Below are 14,247 nucleotides of genomic sequence, written 5' to 3'. Positions count from 1 at the left end.
ATGGCTGATGCCTGGCAAGTGGGAAGGCCACTAGAGCCAGACGACGAAACAGAGTTACAGTCCCTAGGGACTGAAGCGCAAGCTTCTATGAGGCTAAATGCCCTTGGGAATGAGTTGAACTTCTACGACGGAAAGGTTCAACGAGCGGCGTCGAAGAGTAGCGCGGCAGTGAGGATGCTCCTGGATTGTGGAGCAAGCCACACCTTTGTATCACTCGCCGTAGCTAAGAGAATCGGTGGCCGATGGGATAGAGATAAATCCCTGCCCGTGGCCCTGCCAAATGGAGAGCGACTGTACACAAACGGGAGCATGTTTGTGGACCTCCATATTGGCAAGTGGAGCGGAGCAAAGAAAGTTTGGGCGATAGATATCGCCGGCTACGATGTGATCCTCGGCGATGACTTCCTAAGGGAGCATAGCCGGTACGTTAGCTTCCCAGAGAGGAAGATGTGGCTCGCCGATGGCCGAGGAGGACAGATAATGGTCGAGGGCGTGAATACCCGCGCTCTCAAACGGGAGCAAGTGGGCAGCCTTAACCTGCTGTCTAAAAAGGATTGCCGCCGCGCTATGCGAAGCGAGCAAACGGAGATGCTCCTATTCATAGTGAAGGCAAATGAGCCTGAGTCCCCTCCCGAAGACCAACGAATTCAACAACTCCTTAACGAATATAGGGATGTCTTCCCGGACGAGTTGCCACAGGAATTGCCACCGAAGCGGCAATTCGAACATCACATCGATACGAGGGGCGCTGACCCCGTAAACCAGCCTGCTTACCCGCTGCCAGCGGACAAACTGGCAGAGCTGAAGCGGCAGGTAAAGGACTTGCTGGACCGCGGGCTCATCGAGACGTCGTCGAGTCCGTGGGGATTCCCGGTCATCTTTGTGAAGAAGCCGGAGGGCGAGTGGCGCATGTGCATCGACTACCGCGCGCTGAATGAGCTGTCGGCCAAGAATGGGTATCCCATTCCCAGAATTCAGGACCTACTCGACATCGTGGGGCGAGCTAAGTATTTATCGAAGATCGACCTAGCTTCCGGGTATTGGCAAGTGATGATGGCAAGCGGATCAATGGACAAGACCGCTTTCAACACACTATGGGGCAAATACCAATGGCGAGTGATGCCATTTGGCCTTTGCAACGCACCAGCTACATTCCAGACAATGATGAATGAAACATTACGCGAATTCCTCGGGGAATCCGTGGTCGTTTACCTCGACGACATCCTTGTATTCTCAGGGACCCTGGAGGATCACTACCGCCACCTGCAGCAAGTGCTCGAATGCCTGCGGAAGCAGAAGCTATATGGCAAGCCGAAGAAGTGCGTTTTCGCTACCAAAGAATTAGAGTTTTGTGGGCACATCATCGGAGATGGGAAACTCCGACCTATCCCCGAGAAAGTGGGGGCTATCACCGAATGGCCCCGGCCACAGAATGCCCACGAAATAAGGAGCTTCCTGGGGCTTGCTACATATTACCGCAGATATGTAAAGGGTTTCGCCAACATTGCAGCGCCACTGAGCGACTTGCTGAAGGAGGAAGACGCAGAGGTGCGCAAACGCAGGTTCAGGCCGATCCATTGGACTGAACGCTGCGAGATAGCATTCCAGAACCTCAAAACAGCGCTGACCAAGTATCCGGTCCTGATTCAACCCGACGTTACGAAGGCATTTACCATCGAAACGGACGCCAGCGAGTGGGCGATCGGCTATGTGCTGAGCCAGATTGCTGAAGATGGCAAGCTGCACCCCGTCTCCTTCGATGGTCGTAAACTGCAAGGAGCAGAGCTGAACTACCCAGTTCAAGAGAAGGAGCTGCTTGCTGCTAAAGAAGCTCTGCGAGTGTGGAGCCGTTTTGTGGATATTGACAATGGCTTGCCGACAACGGTGATCACGGACCACCAAAGTCTCCAATATCTAGCAACAACAAGGGTGTTTAGCAAACGACTTGCTCGCTGGATTGACGAATTCCAGGATAAGCACATTAAATGGAGATACCGGCCAGGCTCGGAGGCCATCGTCCCTGACGCCATAAGCCGCCGGCCTGACTTTATGCAGGATGCGCCGGCAAATATCGCACAGAATCAACCCCTATGGGGCGCGCTCGCATTGGTGGCGACCGTGGGCGGGTTCGACGAAGCAGCATGGTATGCTGCAACGGTTAGCTACTTGCTAGAAGGCAGCTTGCCGGAAGACCGTAAACTGCTCCGTTGGGTGAAACGTTGGGCCAAACAGTTGGCGACACAAGAGGCGGATTTGCCAATGAACGCAAGCAAGGAAGAGAACACTCGCTTGCTGTTTCGCCACGCGAACGGGGTGACGGCCCCTTATTTAGAGCCGCCATTCCGGGAAGAATTCCTGCGCAGAATGCACGAGGAATACGGCCACCTAGGGCACCCGGGCCTGCAAGGCGTCATTGCCGGCCGGGCATGGTGGCCCTCGATGAGAAAAGACATCGAGGAAGTGGTGCGCACTTGCCCGAATTGCCAAGTATCGCAAAAACGGAACCTCGCATTCGAGCGCGAATCGAGGCACTATTTGGCAAGCACGGGTATCAGGCCATTTGAACGCTGGGGAATCGACCTAATCGGCTTGCTACCGACGACGCCAAACGGCAACCGCTGGATCGTTACAGCAATCGATTACGCAACCGGATGGCCAGTTGCTGAGGCCTTGAAGGATGCCACCCAAGAAGCACTTGGGCAATTCCTTTATGAAAGGATATTTGTGGCATTTGGCGCACCGAAAGAACTGCTATCGGATAATGGGACCAACTTGCTATCCGATGGGGTGAGATACTTTGTCAACTTGCTGAAGGCTCGACACCGGTTAACAACACCGTACCACCCCCGGACGAATGGGAAGGTGGAGAACCTGAATGGGTTGTTGGGCAAGATGCTGTCCAAATACCTCATGGGCAAGCCCACTCGGTTGTGGGACGAATACTTGCCACAGGCCCTATTTGCTGCGCGGGTCCGCGAGCACGCCATAACGGGGTCGAGTCCATATTACCTGGTGTATGGCCAAGCGCCGTGCTTGCCAGGGGATGACAAAGGGATCCAGAAAGGCGACGATGTCGCCGATATCGACAAACGAATCTTAGCGGTAAATCATGCTCGGTCGAGAGCGAACGAGGACTTGCTGTACAAAGCAATAAGAGCCGCAAAGATACAGGATGAAAATGTGACCCATAAGCATGGATCGCTTGCTGAAGGCACTTGGGTGCTCGTACGGAATGAGGCCAAACAGAAATTCGAGTCTAATTGGTTTGGTCCATACCAAGTGATCAGAGCGAACCCATTGGGCACATATGCACTTGCTGAGCCGGGAGGGCGAGTCCTACGGAACCTGGTGAATGGGAGACGGCTCGTGGAGGCACACGTCACCAAACCAGAGCAGATGTGGACATCCTCGGGCGGTAAGTGGCACCTTCGTCGCCAAGGCGAGAAGGTGACCCACCCGTTTGATGGCCGACTAGCCACCGACAGCGACTCCGAAACACCGCCCAGCTATATCGAGTTGTCCACGATTTCTCGGAAGGAATGGGAGCAAATGATCCGCTCAGGTGTGCGGTCTCGTTTGGTGGGGGAGGAAGAAGCTGTGCGACAGGTCAGAAACAGGGCGATACAAAACGCACGCAAGCAGGGCTCGCTTGCTAGGACTGACCAGATCGTTCGCCAGCAAACGAATACAGGAATCCTCGCCGGGAATCAAGGCGAGACGGAAATCCTTGCCGAAAACCAGGGCAAGAAGGACCCTCAAAAGGGTATGAGAGCAGCTGAAAGCTGCCGGAATGGGTGGCCAGCGACCACCCAAGAAAGAGTACCTGTTCCACAGAGAGCAGAAGAAGTCAGCAACGACTTGCCAAAAGGATATCCCATCGAGACGATGGAAGGGACCGACGATACCGAGTCCAGGGAACCTGCGCAACAAGTAGATGAGATCCGGAATGTGATCGAGGAAGCCGATAAGGAGGTGATGCCACCGAGTATCGGCCAAGACGGCGATGGCCAGGAAGCTCAGTATAGCTTCAGGCATCGTAAAGGAAATCCCATCGAGATGATGGAAGGGCAAAACGACTTGCCAGAAGATATCCCCATCGATACAGTGATGGAAGGGACCGAGGATGCCAATCAAGAGTCCAGGAAGCCTGCCCAACAAGCAGATGAGATCCGGGATAGGATCGAGGAAGCCGATGAGGTGATACCACCAAACATCGGCCAGAATGACGATAGCCAGGAAGCTCCGTACAGCTTCAGGCATCGCAGGAGGTGGCCGCCAGGGATGGTGAGAAACTAGCTGGCAAGTACTACGAATACAGGTTCTACTGCTACGAGGAAACGAAGCCGAAGGCAGCAAATAAGACTATTCAATTTGGAAGAGGACAATAACAAATCACCGATCCCATGAGCGAGCACCAAACACCAGAGCCACCAGAAACAGAAAGCTTAAGCCCCATCAATATCCATTGAATCCTTCTCCTCGCCAATGGCATCCCAGGCAGCAGATCTGCTAGCAGCAACTGCCATGTCGCGACGTCGCTGTGACTGGATTTGCCAAAGGAGCAAGTCGTAGTCGCGGTTAGCGGCAGCGAGGTCGATGGCAAGCTGAGCACGGCAACGATCGATCTGCAAGAGAACCTGCTCACGGCCTGCAAGCGGGGCAGCGAGCAAATCATCTGTCAAGAGACTATGATAAGCGGACGCAACGGCCGAAGCCGGGGTAGAAGGTGCCTGAGGAGTTGCTGGAGCAGCAGTAGGAGTGGCTGGAACAGCAGTAGGAGTTGCTGGAGCAGCAGCGGGGTGGATAGGGAGATCAACCTGCTGGCGAGGAGCAACAGGAGTTGCCGGAGCAGAGGCGAGGGTGTTGGTCGGCTCCCAGACAAAGGAGGGGACATACTTCTGGAAGTAGGAAAGGGCCCAAACTGGGCAATCATCGCGGAACGAGCAATGCTTCGCACTTCCAGAAAACACACAACACATGCACGCACCCTTGGCAATCACCATCCCAACATCATCACTCACGCGGTAGAAAGCGGCAACGCGGCAGGAAGCAAACGCACAAGCATCAGGATTTCGCAAACAGCGACCACACTTGCTAGCATTAGGGGGCACAACCATACCAAGGCACTGGCCTAAGATGGCACTAAAATAGTTGCGTGCATCCCGAGGGGGAGAGCGAATATTCACCACACCCGAAATGTCCACACGCCAATCCAAGGAGAAGAAAACACCATTTGCCATCCTGACCTCCAAGCGCCTGGCCAAATGACCTGCCACACCGGAAGAAACATTTGCTAGGATGGGCTGCAGGTAAGGATCCAAGCAGTCAGGCAGAGAGTTGTCACCCGTATCCTTGTTGTAGAAACGGGGCGGGGCGACGATGTCAGTCTCGGTGAGCGAGTCCTGATCATCGGAGGAAGGGTCATTCACCGCAGCAAACGACATGGTCTATCACCCAGGAAAAAGTCAGTAACCAGCAAGAAGAGGAGAAAGAGGGGTACCACATACCAAAGATGCGTCAGAACGCGCTGGCTTCAGCCAAGGAGGGAGCAGATTTCACTTGCCTGAAGAGAAAAAAACGTCAGCAGATGGTCGTTACTGACCAGGGTGGTGATCACTTACTGGAAATGATATCAGAATATCACCGGCTTCACTGTAGGAGGGAGCAGGTTTCACTACAGTGGGAATGAAGCTCACGAATGAGTTGGGGAAGTGGATGGTGGAGAGAGAGAGAGAGAGAGAGAGGAAAAGAAGAAGTGCGAAGGTGAGGGAGAGGGCTTCTTATATACCCCCAAGACCCCAAGATAGCCAAACACCCAATGTGTGCCAACAGAACACACGTTTGCCAAACCTCAGTCAACTCTCACTCTCATTGGCCCAGCCAGAATGCCAAATGGGCAACAGCACCACAGAGGGCTGGCAAATTTGCTCAGAAGTGAGCCCTCTCGCCACCAACAAACACCCCATTGGCCAGTCAGGCCAGCAAACAGAGACAAAAATAGGCACCAGCGGTGCTCGACAAAGAATGGCAAGTAGCAAACTTGTCGAGAGATACGCTCACGGTCGCGAGCAAACAAGGGCAAACTGATTGCCAGAATCTCACCATCAGGGACCTTGACGATATTTCCTATTCCGGAAATCTGTAGGCTTCAGGGTTGCTCCGAGGGCGGTGAGCAACGGCAGGTGGGGGAGGCTGTGATCCCCTAAGGTTTCCAGGTTCTGCTGTGTCAGCAGAACCTGAGAGCGGAAGTGGGCCTAAGGCATTCTGATGCCTTAGGCACTACTTGCTACAAGTAAAACTGGGTTTCTCACTAAGCGATGCCTTGGCATTATTATGTAATTTACTATTATATACTCGGTGCCTCGGGCATCCAATGAAAACCATCTGATCCTTAAAGTATCACAGACACGAAGCATGACTATCATGTGACCGTGGTCGATTCGCGGGGCAAGCACAGCACCCTGGTCCCGAAGGCGTTTGCAGTTTCCTGATGTGGTAGGATTTTGCTGATCGTGCCTCGCTTACCAGCAATGGACTACAGGTTCTCTGCTACCAAAGACGTCGGATAATATATCAGGTAGGGAAACAATATTTCCAAATCCGCCCATTCGCGGATACGGTGACTGACTATTTGGATTTCCGCTTCGCGGATTTAGTGCAGCCCGTCAGTATTACTATAGACTCCACAGCTGAAGCAGGTCACACTTGTGAAATTCTTGAAAGTCCCTCAAGAGTCTTAGAATTACCTAAAATATAGATACATACAATAATAAAAGCAACGACAATTCTAACATTGGGAGTCAAATGGTGTATTAGATGTAACAAAAAGAAGGCACTTCAGGTATCACTATATAGAACAGACCAGACCAGTTGCGAGTAAAAAAGCAATCAAACACCAACATCGCCGCATAAAAATAGACACGCCTCCCTTCAACCTAGCGTCGATTTCCCCCATCCCAAAATTCTGACACTTTATCAGAACCGACCCCCCGGTGTACTCCCGGGGGCTTCCCAAATGATCGGATGACCTTCAAGCTCGGTAGGCGCATCGGGACGGGAAGAACGAACAGACGGTTCGTTCCAACTCCAATGGCCCTGCTGCGCAGCGGGTGAACCACCACGGGATATATTCTCCGTTCCAGGCGAGAACGTGCGCACAGTCGGGTCCGGACTAGACATAGCACTGAGATCAACGTGGCCTGCTTTCGCGACACTGCTACTGACTTCACTTTTACGGTGGCCATTGCTGTACTCGGTCCGGTCGTCGTGGTTGAACAGTGCCCATCGGGCAGTGCGTTCTGTCCGCCCGTCTTGCGATGACATCCATTGGGCGTACACACGATTTCGACCGAGAACGAAGAATAAGGCCACCAGAATGCCGATAAAGACTGCTCCAGCGATTGCTATACCGGCAATGGCTCCCGCGCTGAGCCCGTGTTTACTGCTTGACGAACTGTCGTTTGAACCCGAGTCCGAGCTGCTTCCTCCGCCTTCGGCTGGCATTGACTCTCCTGGGACTAACATGTATGGATATTCGAGGGCTCGCTTGTATTGTGCTTCCCAAGTTTGACTTGAGTTCTGCAGATTCAGTCAGTATCCATGGATGATGTTCATTTCTGGCGACAAATCTGCCTTCGTACCGGATTTATCACGCCGACCATGCCATTCTTTAAACATGAATCAATTGCGGTACAATAGAAAAATGTGGGCTGCAAGACACCGATGTTAGCATGTGTCGATCTCAGCCGGTTATGCAATGGTATAGATACATACATTGGTATGGTTCACTACCAGTGACCAAGTTGGGGCCTGGGGTTTGCATGTTAGTAAAGTTCCTTTGTTTCGCATTTTCCATATATCAGCTTGGTTTACTTACCGGCCCAACTAATTGTCCTCCTTGTTCATTAAACGTCGCAAAAGCCCCCGAGTAAAATATATTCCCACTGGCTGGCACACACGGTGCCAGGTAATCTGCTTTCACGACCGAATGATTTGTTGGATAAAATTCAAAGACGACAACATCGCCAACGTTTGCCGTTATGTTAGTCGGAACATATTGATGTGGATTTGATTTCGGTCCAACTTGAAACGTATGAGTTGCGATGCCGGTCAACGACGTCGTAGTCGCAGAAGTTGATTCATCATTTAATGTCGCTGTCGCTGAGACTGAGTATGAATCAGCAGCCGCAGCTAGGGTCGCTAGGACCAAAGATGCTAGCAGCGGTCGTAATAATTGTTGTACAGACAGCATGGTACTGGCACAATGCTGTATCAACAGAATATGCAGTGTGCTGCACCCTAGCAGGTTGGGACTATGTGTAATGGACAAGTTGAGATGGGGATCAGTGTGAGAAAAGTATATTGGGCCAGAAGACAAAGAAAGTCAAAGTCAGGTTTCGGACAAGGCTGACCATTATTGGGGATGTTTTCCATTGGGCTGACCCGTCTTCACCTTCATTCATTGACAGCTTTCTTTCGATAGGCAGACTCTCACCAAAATTGATTAGTCGTCCACAAGATCGCCCCCCACTATACATAGGTTTTCCAAGCTTTGTTTCTCCCCTGGTTCTGATTCGTTGGTTCCCTGATCCTAAAGCAACTAGGAGGTCCTGCATGGACTGGTCTTTTTCCAGTGACGATCACTTGTTAGGCGTTCAAGCATTTTACGTTCAAGTGTCATTCACTATTAAGTTTCGATAGCTCTGGAACATCACAACACTGCATGGAAACACATTGATATATTTTCTTCGCCTTCAATGCGTTCAACTAATAGTTTTCCTGACGTTATTGGAAGGTGCCAAGACACCTGGACTGTTGTCATTGCTGTGTCTTCTGCGGTCAGCAAGCCACGCATAAGGCCCCCAAGGGATCCCACACCTGTCTGCCCCTTTGTTCCAATTGAAGATCACTTTCAGTGAATTCCACATTTGTTCCTCGTGGCTACTCAACAAAAGACCTTGATACTGGAGATTTATTTTAGCTCAACAAAGCCCCTTGTTCAATGAACTTGAAACACCGACCGATAATCCGGGGATAGTGACCTGCAGTCGTTTGAAAGCTTGGTTAAATCAGTCTATATTAATTAAAGTCGCCACACAGCAGCAATACCAGATTTAGAATTGACCGATGGTGATATTTAATGTTCGAGCACTCACCTCGTAATGCTAATTCCACATCCCATTATGATTTGTTTGTTCAGTCTCGTCTGTGTCTAGCCAACGCCTAGCGTGAGGCTGAGAGGCGCCCAAATAGAATTGGCTCGTATTGACTGCTAAGGCGTGGTCGCTGATCTTGTTCCTTTCTTTTGATAACATTTTGTTTAGCGAAGGGCTTCGGATGCATGATGTCTCTAAAATGGTGCGGTCTAGGTTCTGTCGGATATGGACCATCCCTGTTTCGGCAGTAGCAGATCCGATCTGTGGTGTTAAATGCATTGAACTTCGATTAATTTAGCCGATACTCTGATGACAACCAATATTGAAAACATTCGTCTTACGAAGTGTTAAATGGCCATAAATGGTCTTTTACTTTTTGTATATTGTCGTTGTTATTGATACCATGCGCCTGATATTAAATTAGTTGACTAAATCGTTGATTACAGAGAACGATAACGGCGCACTCTAGGCGTGAAAGAGATAGGCTGAGGTGTTAACCGAAATGTTAGAAGTCTTTGCCGTTATGGAAAGGGTGTCATACTGGTAGGTCAGTTTATTGGGGAATTGATCCCCGCCTAGATTGTTGCTTCAAAGCTACAAGCCAGCTACGTTTTGCTATCTCCTTGGATATCGACACAATGGCAATCGGATAATTCTATTCGACTTTCGTATCTGACTGAGACAAAAGAATATAAACATATCATTTCATAATCACAGCTACAAATTCCTTCACCCTTTCTCTAGATACCTCCCGACCCAAAAGCCAACCAGCATGCCAGATGGTATTTTCCTGAGACCTGATGGACTGTTTCAAGCGGGGCCAGAAATTGAAACGGCCATGGAGCATGCCAGGATAAGCATCAAACTTCACCTTGACTCCGTTATCTTCCGGAACTTTCGCGTAGACAAGGTCGTCGTCGCGGATGATGTCCAATCCCGCGACCTAGACATACGTTAGTAGAATATTAGAGAAAGTTGCAGTCGGAGCAAATGGACAAAAGTCTTCAGATAAGGAATCCTGCCCATAGAGAACCTCGTAACCTTCAATCGACTTTGTATCCAGACCAGGATTCCCCGCAGCATTGGCGCTTTGCACGCGGGACACCCACAGCTCTTTGTGTTTCTTCGGCACGGTATCTTTGCTCATACAAACCGGGATGCTCGCTAGAACTTCCGTGAATGGCGGGTTGAGTTTCTCTTTCACAGCGCGATGAGCTGTGAAGATCGAAATATTCTCGCCTGCCGATCTGCCGCTTAGAACAAATCCCTTAGATATGTCTGCATCAACCGCAGACGCGTTCGCAACTATCCACTGCACACTGTCCCGGGGCGGCCGGGAATTTGTGCTAGGCGATAGGAGGGTTGAACCGCGGTAGCACCGTATAGAGATGCAATAGCGCGAGCCCAGACAATTGATTGGATGTTTGTGCCGATTACAAAGGCTCCTCCAAAGATAAGGACAACCACTGGGTTTCCTGAACGCGAGTTACCTGGCTTGGTGATGTGGAGCTTGCTTTGGGCACCATCGCGCATCTGGATGTTTATCGTGGACTCTTGTGTATCGAATGTTGGGCAGGATTTATATGCTGATTTCTCTATTTTCGAAACCATTGCCCGCAATTCCTCCATGGGTCCCGAGAAGTCCATTGCACGTGGTGGGCTATAGGGAAGGATCTGATTTGGGATCAGATGATGTTTGGATGAGTCGTGTCTGCTCACTTACTGCTTCTAGCTCCGGGTCGACGATACCTAACTTGAGGACATCCTCTTTTGTGCTGTATTGATTCATTGTTGTAGATGAGTGTGTTTGGCTTATGGTGTGGAGTGAGTGTATCTTTCAGTTGAAGTCAACTTAGTCCGAACTACCGAATGAACTCTTTTGAATACAAGTTGAATTCTTCTATAGAATGACTTTCATGCTTCTGTACATGACCCATGCAGGCTCATGATGATTCATTTAGTCTCACGATCAACGAGCACATTGATTGGCGGGCGTAAATAAATGAGTCCACAACATCCCTCTTCTGCAACTGGTCTTCTGTTAGGACAGTGAGCAAGAAGGGCAAACAGATTGATAATCAAAACTATTTCAGAAGATAATACATTCTGCGATGCAGTAGAGCCAGGAGTGAATGTGCGAAGGCGCATAGACGCCAAAGGTCGGATGCCTGATTGGGGCCTATAGATGCCTGATTTCAAATAAGCAGAGATCAAAATATTTGGAATACTACAGTAGTAGTAGTAGTAGTAGTAGTTTCATTTACCCTGACCCCTCGCGAACGATATGCAGGCTACAACAACTGTTTAAATACATGTTTGTTTCATCCACTGAGATTGTTCCAAACTTCCTGAACGGTGAACTTTGAGCCTCACCTGGTAAGGCCTGTCGTGGCCCAGTTGCCGTTTTTGTTGTTAGGCTGCCCAGGCGGCGCGGCTGTGGTAGATTCTTCAAAAATCAAGATCATGAAGCACAAAACAAGAACAGAGAAACAGAACCAAAATGCGCAATAAAGGAGAGAAACCCAAAAGGTGCAAAGGACTGTAATTCGGAGAATTTCAGACCTCTAGAGAACTCTGAGGCCGAGTTGGATTGGTTGTCACGGTTAAGCGCGCGACTGAGGGCGATCCACCTTGGCGTTGGCGGGTTCGGTGGGTGCTTTGTAAACACCGACGCTCGAAACACGATTGCGAAAACGAAAAAGATAGTAAGACGCAGGGAAATGAAATCATCATCATCATCCATCCAAGATGTTGTGTGATAGTAGGTCAGGTGTGTTGAACACTCATGAAGTTGGGCTCAAACGGATTCGTCGAACCCACGTTGTTATACCGCCGGTGCGGTCAATCGGGGGGCTTCTCGATGAAGGGTAGGAAACAGTAGTGGCTGGAGGGGTGTTCATGGCGCGATAAGACCCAGGGAAAGTCTTAGTCATTCTTCAACTCCGCCAGCATGGAGGGCGGGGTCCGAGGCAGGGGCGGTGAGTTCGAACTTGCTCTTGCGCTGGTAGCACGGTAGACCGGAGGTGAGATCTAGCTGCCACACTCGAGAGAAATCCGCTGTAATCTTTCGAATCATCGATCTTAGCTCGGCAAGGTGGGGACAAACACCTTGGCTATGTCGTCGTTGTGGTCGGCAGATTTGTGGGGTATTCCACGGGGGCCACCCGCCCACTAAGCACCACCATTCCCATTTCCTCGGGCAGATCTTGGTTTCTTCGAGCGGTGGTCTGGGTCCACCACTGGAATACTTGTCCCCAGCACCACATAGAGGTGTCTGCCCATCGCTGGCGAATACTACAGTAATTCCCGAAACTGGTGTCACCACCTACACTCTTCGATTGTTTCGCGAACCCTAATTGCCAAGCCCTATTGGTCCATATTAGTGATACATTCGGCGATCAATATTCCGGTATCAGTAGGAAAACCGTTTCTTACCTTACTCAAATAAAAATACCAAGGTTGTCTCGTAATTGCATTTGCAAAACTAAATATATCTCTTACGCATCGCCGGCAAGAGGTCTGAAATGCCCCGCACTACGATAACTCTCACCTCACCACAGACCCCTCTTCTGACTTCCAACGCCAACCTGACAAAATTGTACCGGAGGCTTAAGCTTGGAAGAAGTTGGAAAGCAACATGCAAATCCCCACGGAGATATATGATCATGTAAGCCTTATGTTTGTGTCATAGCTGACTATTGTGCTCAGCGCTCAACATTTCTTACAGATTGTTTATCGTGTTTGGAACTTATACAATGACCTTTTGTATTTGGAAGACGATGCTAGGCATTACTCGACCTATAGATGCGGTACTCGACAGCACTTAGCCGCTCTGCGCCTTGTCAACAGGGCCTTCTGTCGCAGCGCGTCCCCTTGGCTGTTCCGGCATATTAATGCGAAGTCCAGTTCCTCTCCCGCGATTCCGTCCCTAGAGCGGCTTATGAAATTATCGAAAAGCCCGTATGCTACATATGTTTATCAAATTGACTTTGGCTTTGAGAAAAGCCTCTCGTCTAACGCCGATATATATATCGAAGACCTGAAAGAATGTCATCCGTCTCTTCTGGTCAAATTCACCAATCTCAAGGCCCTTGAGTTTCACGAACCGCCCTCATCACTACCGCAAGCCCAGAAAACAGCCTACATGAACACGGTTATTTCCATATTACGTTACGTGCCGCTTCCAAACCTGACAGAGCTTGTGATCAAATTCCCTATCACCTACGACTTTAGTCGTTTCTTTCCGAGCCGAATCAATTCTTTGCAGATCCCCATCGAAGATGTTGTGAAACATCTTCGACACCTCGGGCTATCCGTTTGTGCATTTACGGATTCGGCGGACTCGAGATATCGGCAGACGTCAATCGTGCCGGAATATGCTGCTCTTCCTAATAACATATATGCTCCCCATTTATTCAGAATGGTCGAAAGTGCGTCAAATCTCGAATCGCTCATATTGTCTAGTGTCAATATTCTAGACATTGACATTATCGCCTTTCCATCTTCCCTTTGTCTGCAGTCCCTCTATCTAGGAGGGGTTTCCATTTCATCGCGCAATCTCCTTGCACTCATCAACCAGTCTGCGCATAAAATTAAGTACGTCAATTTCTGTCTGCTCAAATTACAGTCTGGGACATGGCAAGAGGTGCTTTTGCAAATGTGCGAGTTACCACATCTTCTCGATATCAACATTGATTGCAGTGGATACTCGTTAACGGGGTCGAGTTCTCATCTGGCCGACAGGCTACCTCCAATTCCAGGGTACTGTCCAAATATTGAAACTATGCATGATCTTGATTTGAATGCACTTGGTAATCTGCAGTGGCGAGTCAATTCGAATAGGATCTCCATAGGACTTCAGCCTTTCTCCGATACAGATTATCGACATATTAATGAGCCATCAGTGGGGTTCGGGGGTGATCGTTTGTAACTACCCAGGTATTTAACCAGATAGTTGTTTGAACCAAATTGATAATTGTATTGAGGTGGCTTTGCTCTCCATATTTTGATCTCAAATAGGGCTTTGTTCATCATTAACGCAGATTTAGGGTCAGGCCATCTCCTATATTACTGGAGAAGCTTCTGAACAGAA

The 14,247-nt window shown here is 49.8% G+C and overlaps 6 protein-coding genes across 6 annotated transcripts; 3 read left to right on the top strand and 3 right to left on the bottom strand.

Annotated features, from left to right (window-relative positions):
* Positions 1-3,396: 3,396 nt before the first annotated feature.
* On the top strand, positions 3,397-4,296 carry N7529_007584 (uncharacterized protein; the record flags this gene model as incomplete). The annotated part of the gene is made up of 1 exon (XM_057243111.1): positions 3,397-4,296. One exon carries the CDS (start codon positions 3,397-3,399, stop codon positions 4,294-4,296), a length of 900 nt encoding a protein of 299 aa, XP_057094649.1.
* A 149-nt stretch (positions 4,297-4,445) lies between these two features.
* N7529_007583 (DUF3716 domain-containing protein) lies at positions 4,446-5,444 on the bottom strand (the record flags this gene model as incomplete). Its single annotated transcript, XM_057243110.1, has 1 exon — positions 4,446-5,444. One exon carries the CDS (start codon positions 5,442-5,444, stop codon positions 4,446-4,448), a length of 999 nt encoding a protein of 332 aa, XP_057094648.1.
* A 448-nt stretch (positions 5,445-5,892) lies between these two features.
* On the top strand, positions 5,893-6,087 carry N7529_007582 (uncharacterized protein; the record flags this gene model as incomplete). The annotated part of the gene is made up of 1 exon (XM_057243109.1): positions 5,893-6,087. The coding sequence occupies one exon, from the start codon at positions 5,893-5,895 to the stop codon at positions 6,085-6,087; it is 195 nt and encodes a 64-aa protein (XP_057094647.1).
* Positions 6,088-6,975: 888 nt separating this feature from the next.
* N7529_007581 (cupredoxin domain-containing protein) lies at positions 6,976-8,251 on the bottom strand (the record flags this gene model as incomplete). The annotated part of the gene is made up of 4 exons (XM_057243108.1): positions 6,976-7,578; positions 7,641-7,709; positions 7,774-7,809; positions 7,877-8,251. The coding sequence occupies 4 exons, from the start codon at positions 8,249-8,251 to the stop codon at positions 6,976-6,978; spliced, it is 1,083 nt and encodes a 360-aa protein (XP_057094646.1).
* Positions 8,252-9,855: 1,604 nt separating this feature from the next.
* On the bottom strand, positions 9,856-10,944 carry N7529_007580 (Alpha/Beta hydrolase protein; the record flags this gene model as incomplete). The annotated part of the gene is made up of 4 exons (XM_057243107.1): positions 9,856-10,098; positions 10,189-10,467; positions 10,524-10,829; positions 10,879-10,944. 4 exons carry the CDS (start codon positions 10,942-10,944, stop codon positions 9,856-9,858), a joined length of 894 nt encoding a protein of 297 aa, XP_057094645.1.
* Positions 10,945-11,903: 959 nt separating this feature from the next.
* N7529_007579 (uncharacterized protein) lies at positions 11,904-14,085 on the top strand (the record flags this gene model as incomplete). Its single annotated transcript, XM_057243106.1, has 2 exons — positions 11,904-11,995; positions 12,960-14,085. The coding sequence occupies 2 exons, from the start codon at positions 11,904-11,906 to the stop codon at positions 14,083-14,085; spliced, it is 1,218 nt and encodes a 405-aa protein (XP_057094644.1).
* Between the last annotated feature and the right edge of the window lie 162 nt (positions 14,086-14,247).

Source organism: Penicillium soppii (assembly GCF_028829465.1).
Source record: "Penicillium soppii strain IBT 18220 chromosome Unknown utg000006l, whole genome shotgun sequence".
Lineage (NCBI taxonomy): Eukaryota > Fungi > Ascomycota > Eurotiomycetes > Eurotiales > Aspergillaceae > Penicillium > Penicillium soppii.
The sequence above is the reverse complement of the archived record's forward strand: the minus strand, read 5'-3'. Positions and strand labels throughout refer to the sequence as shown.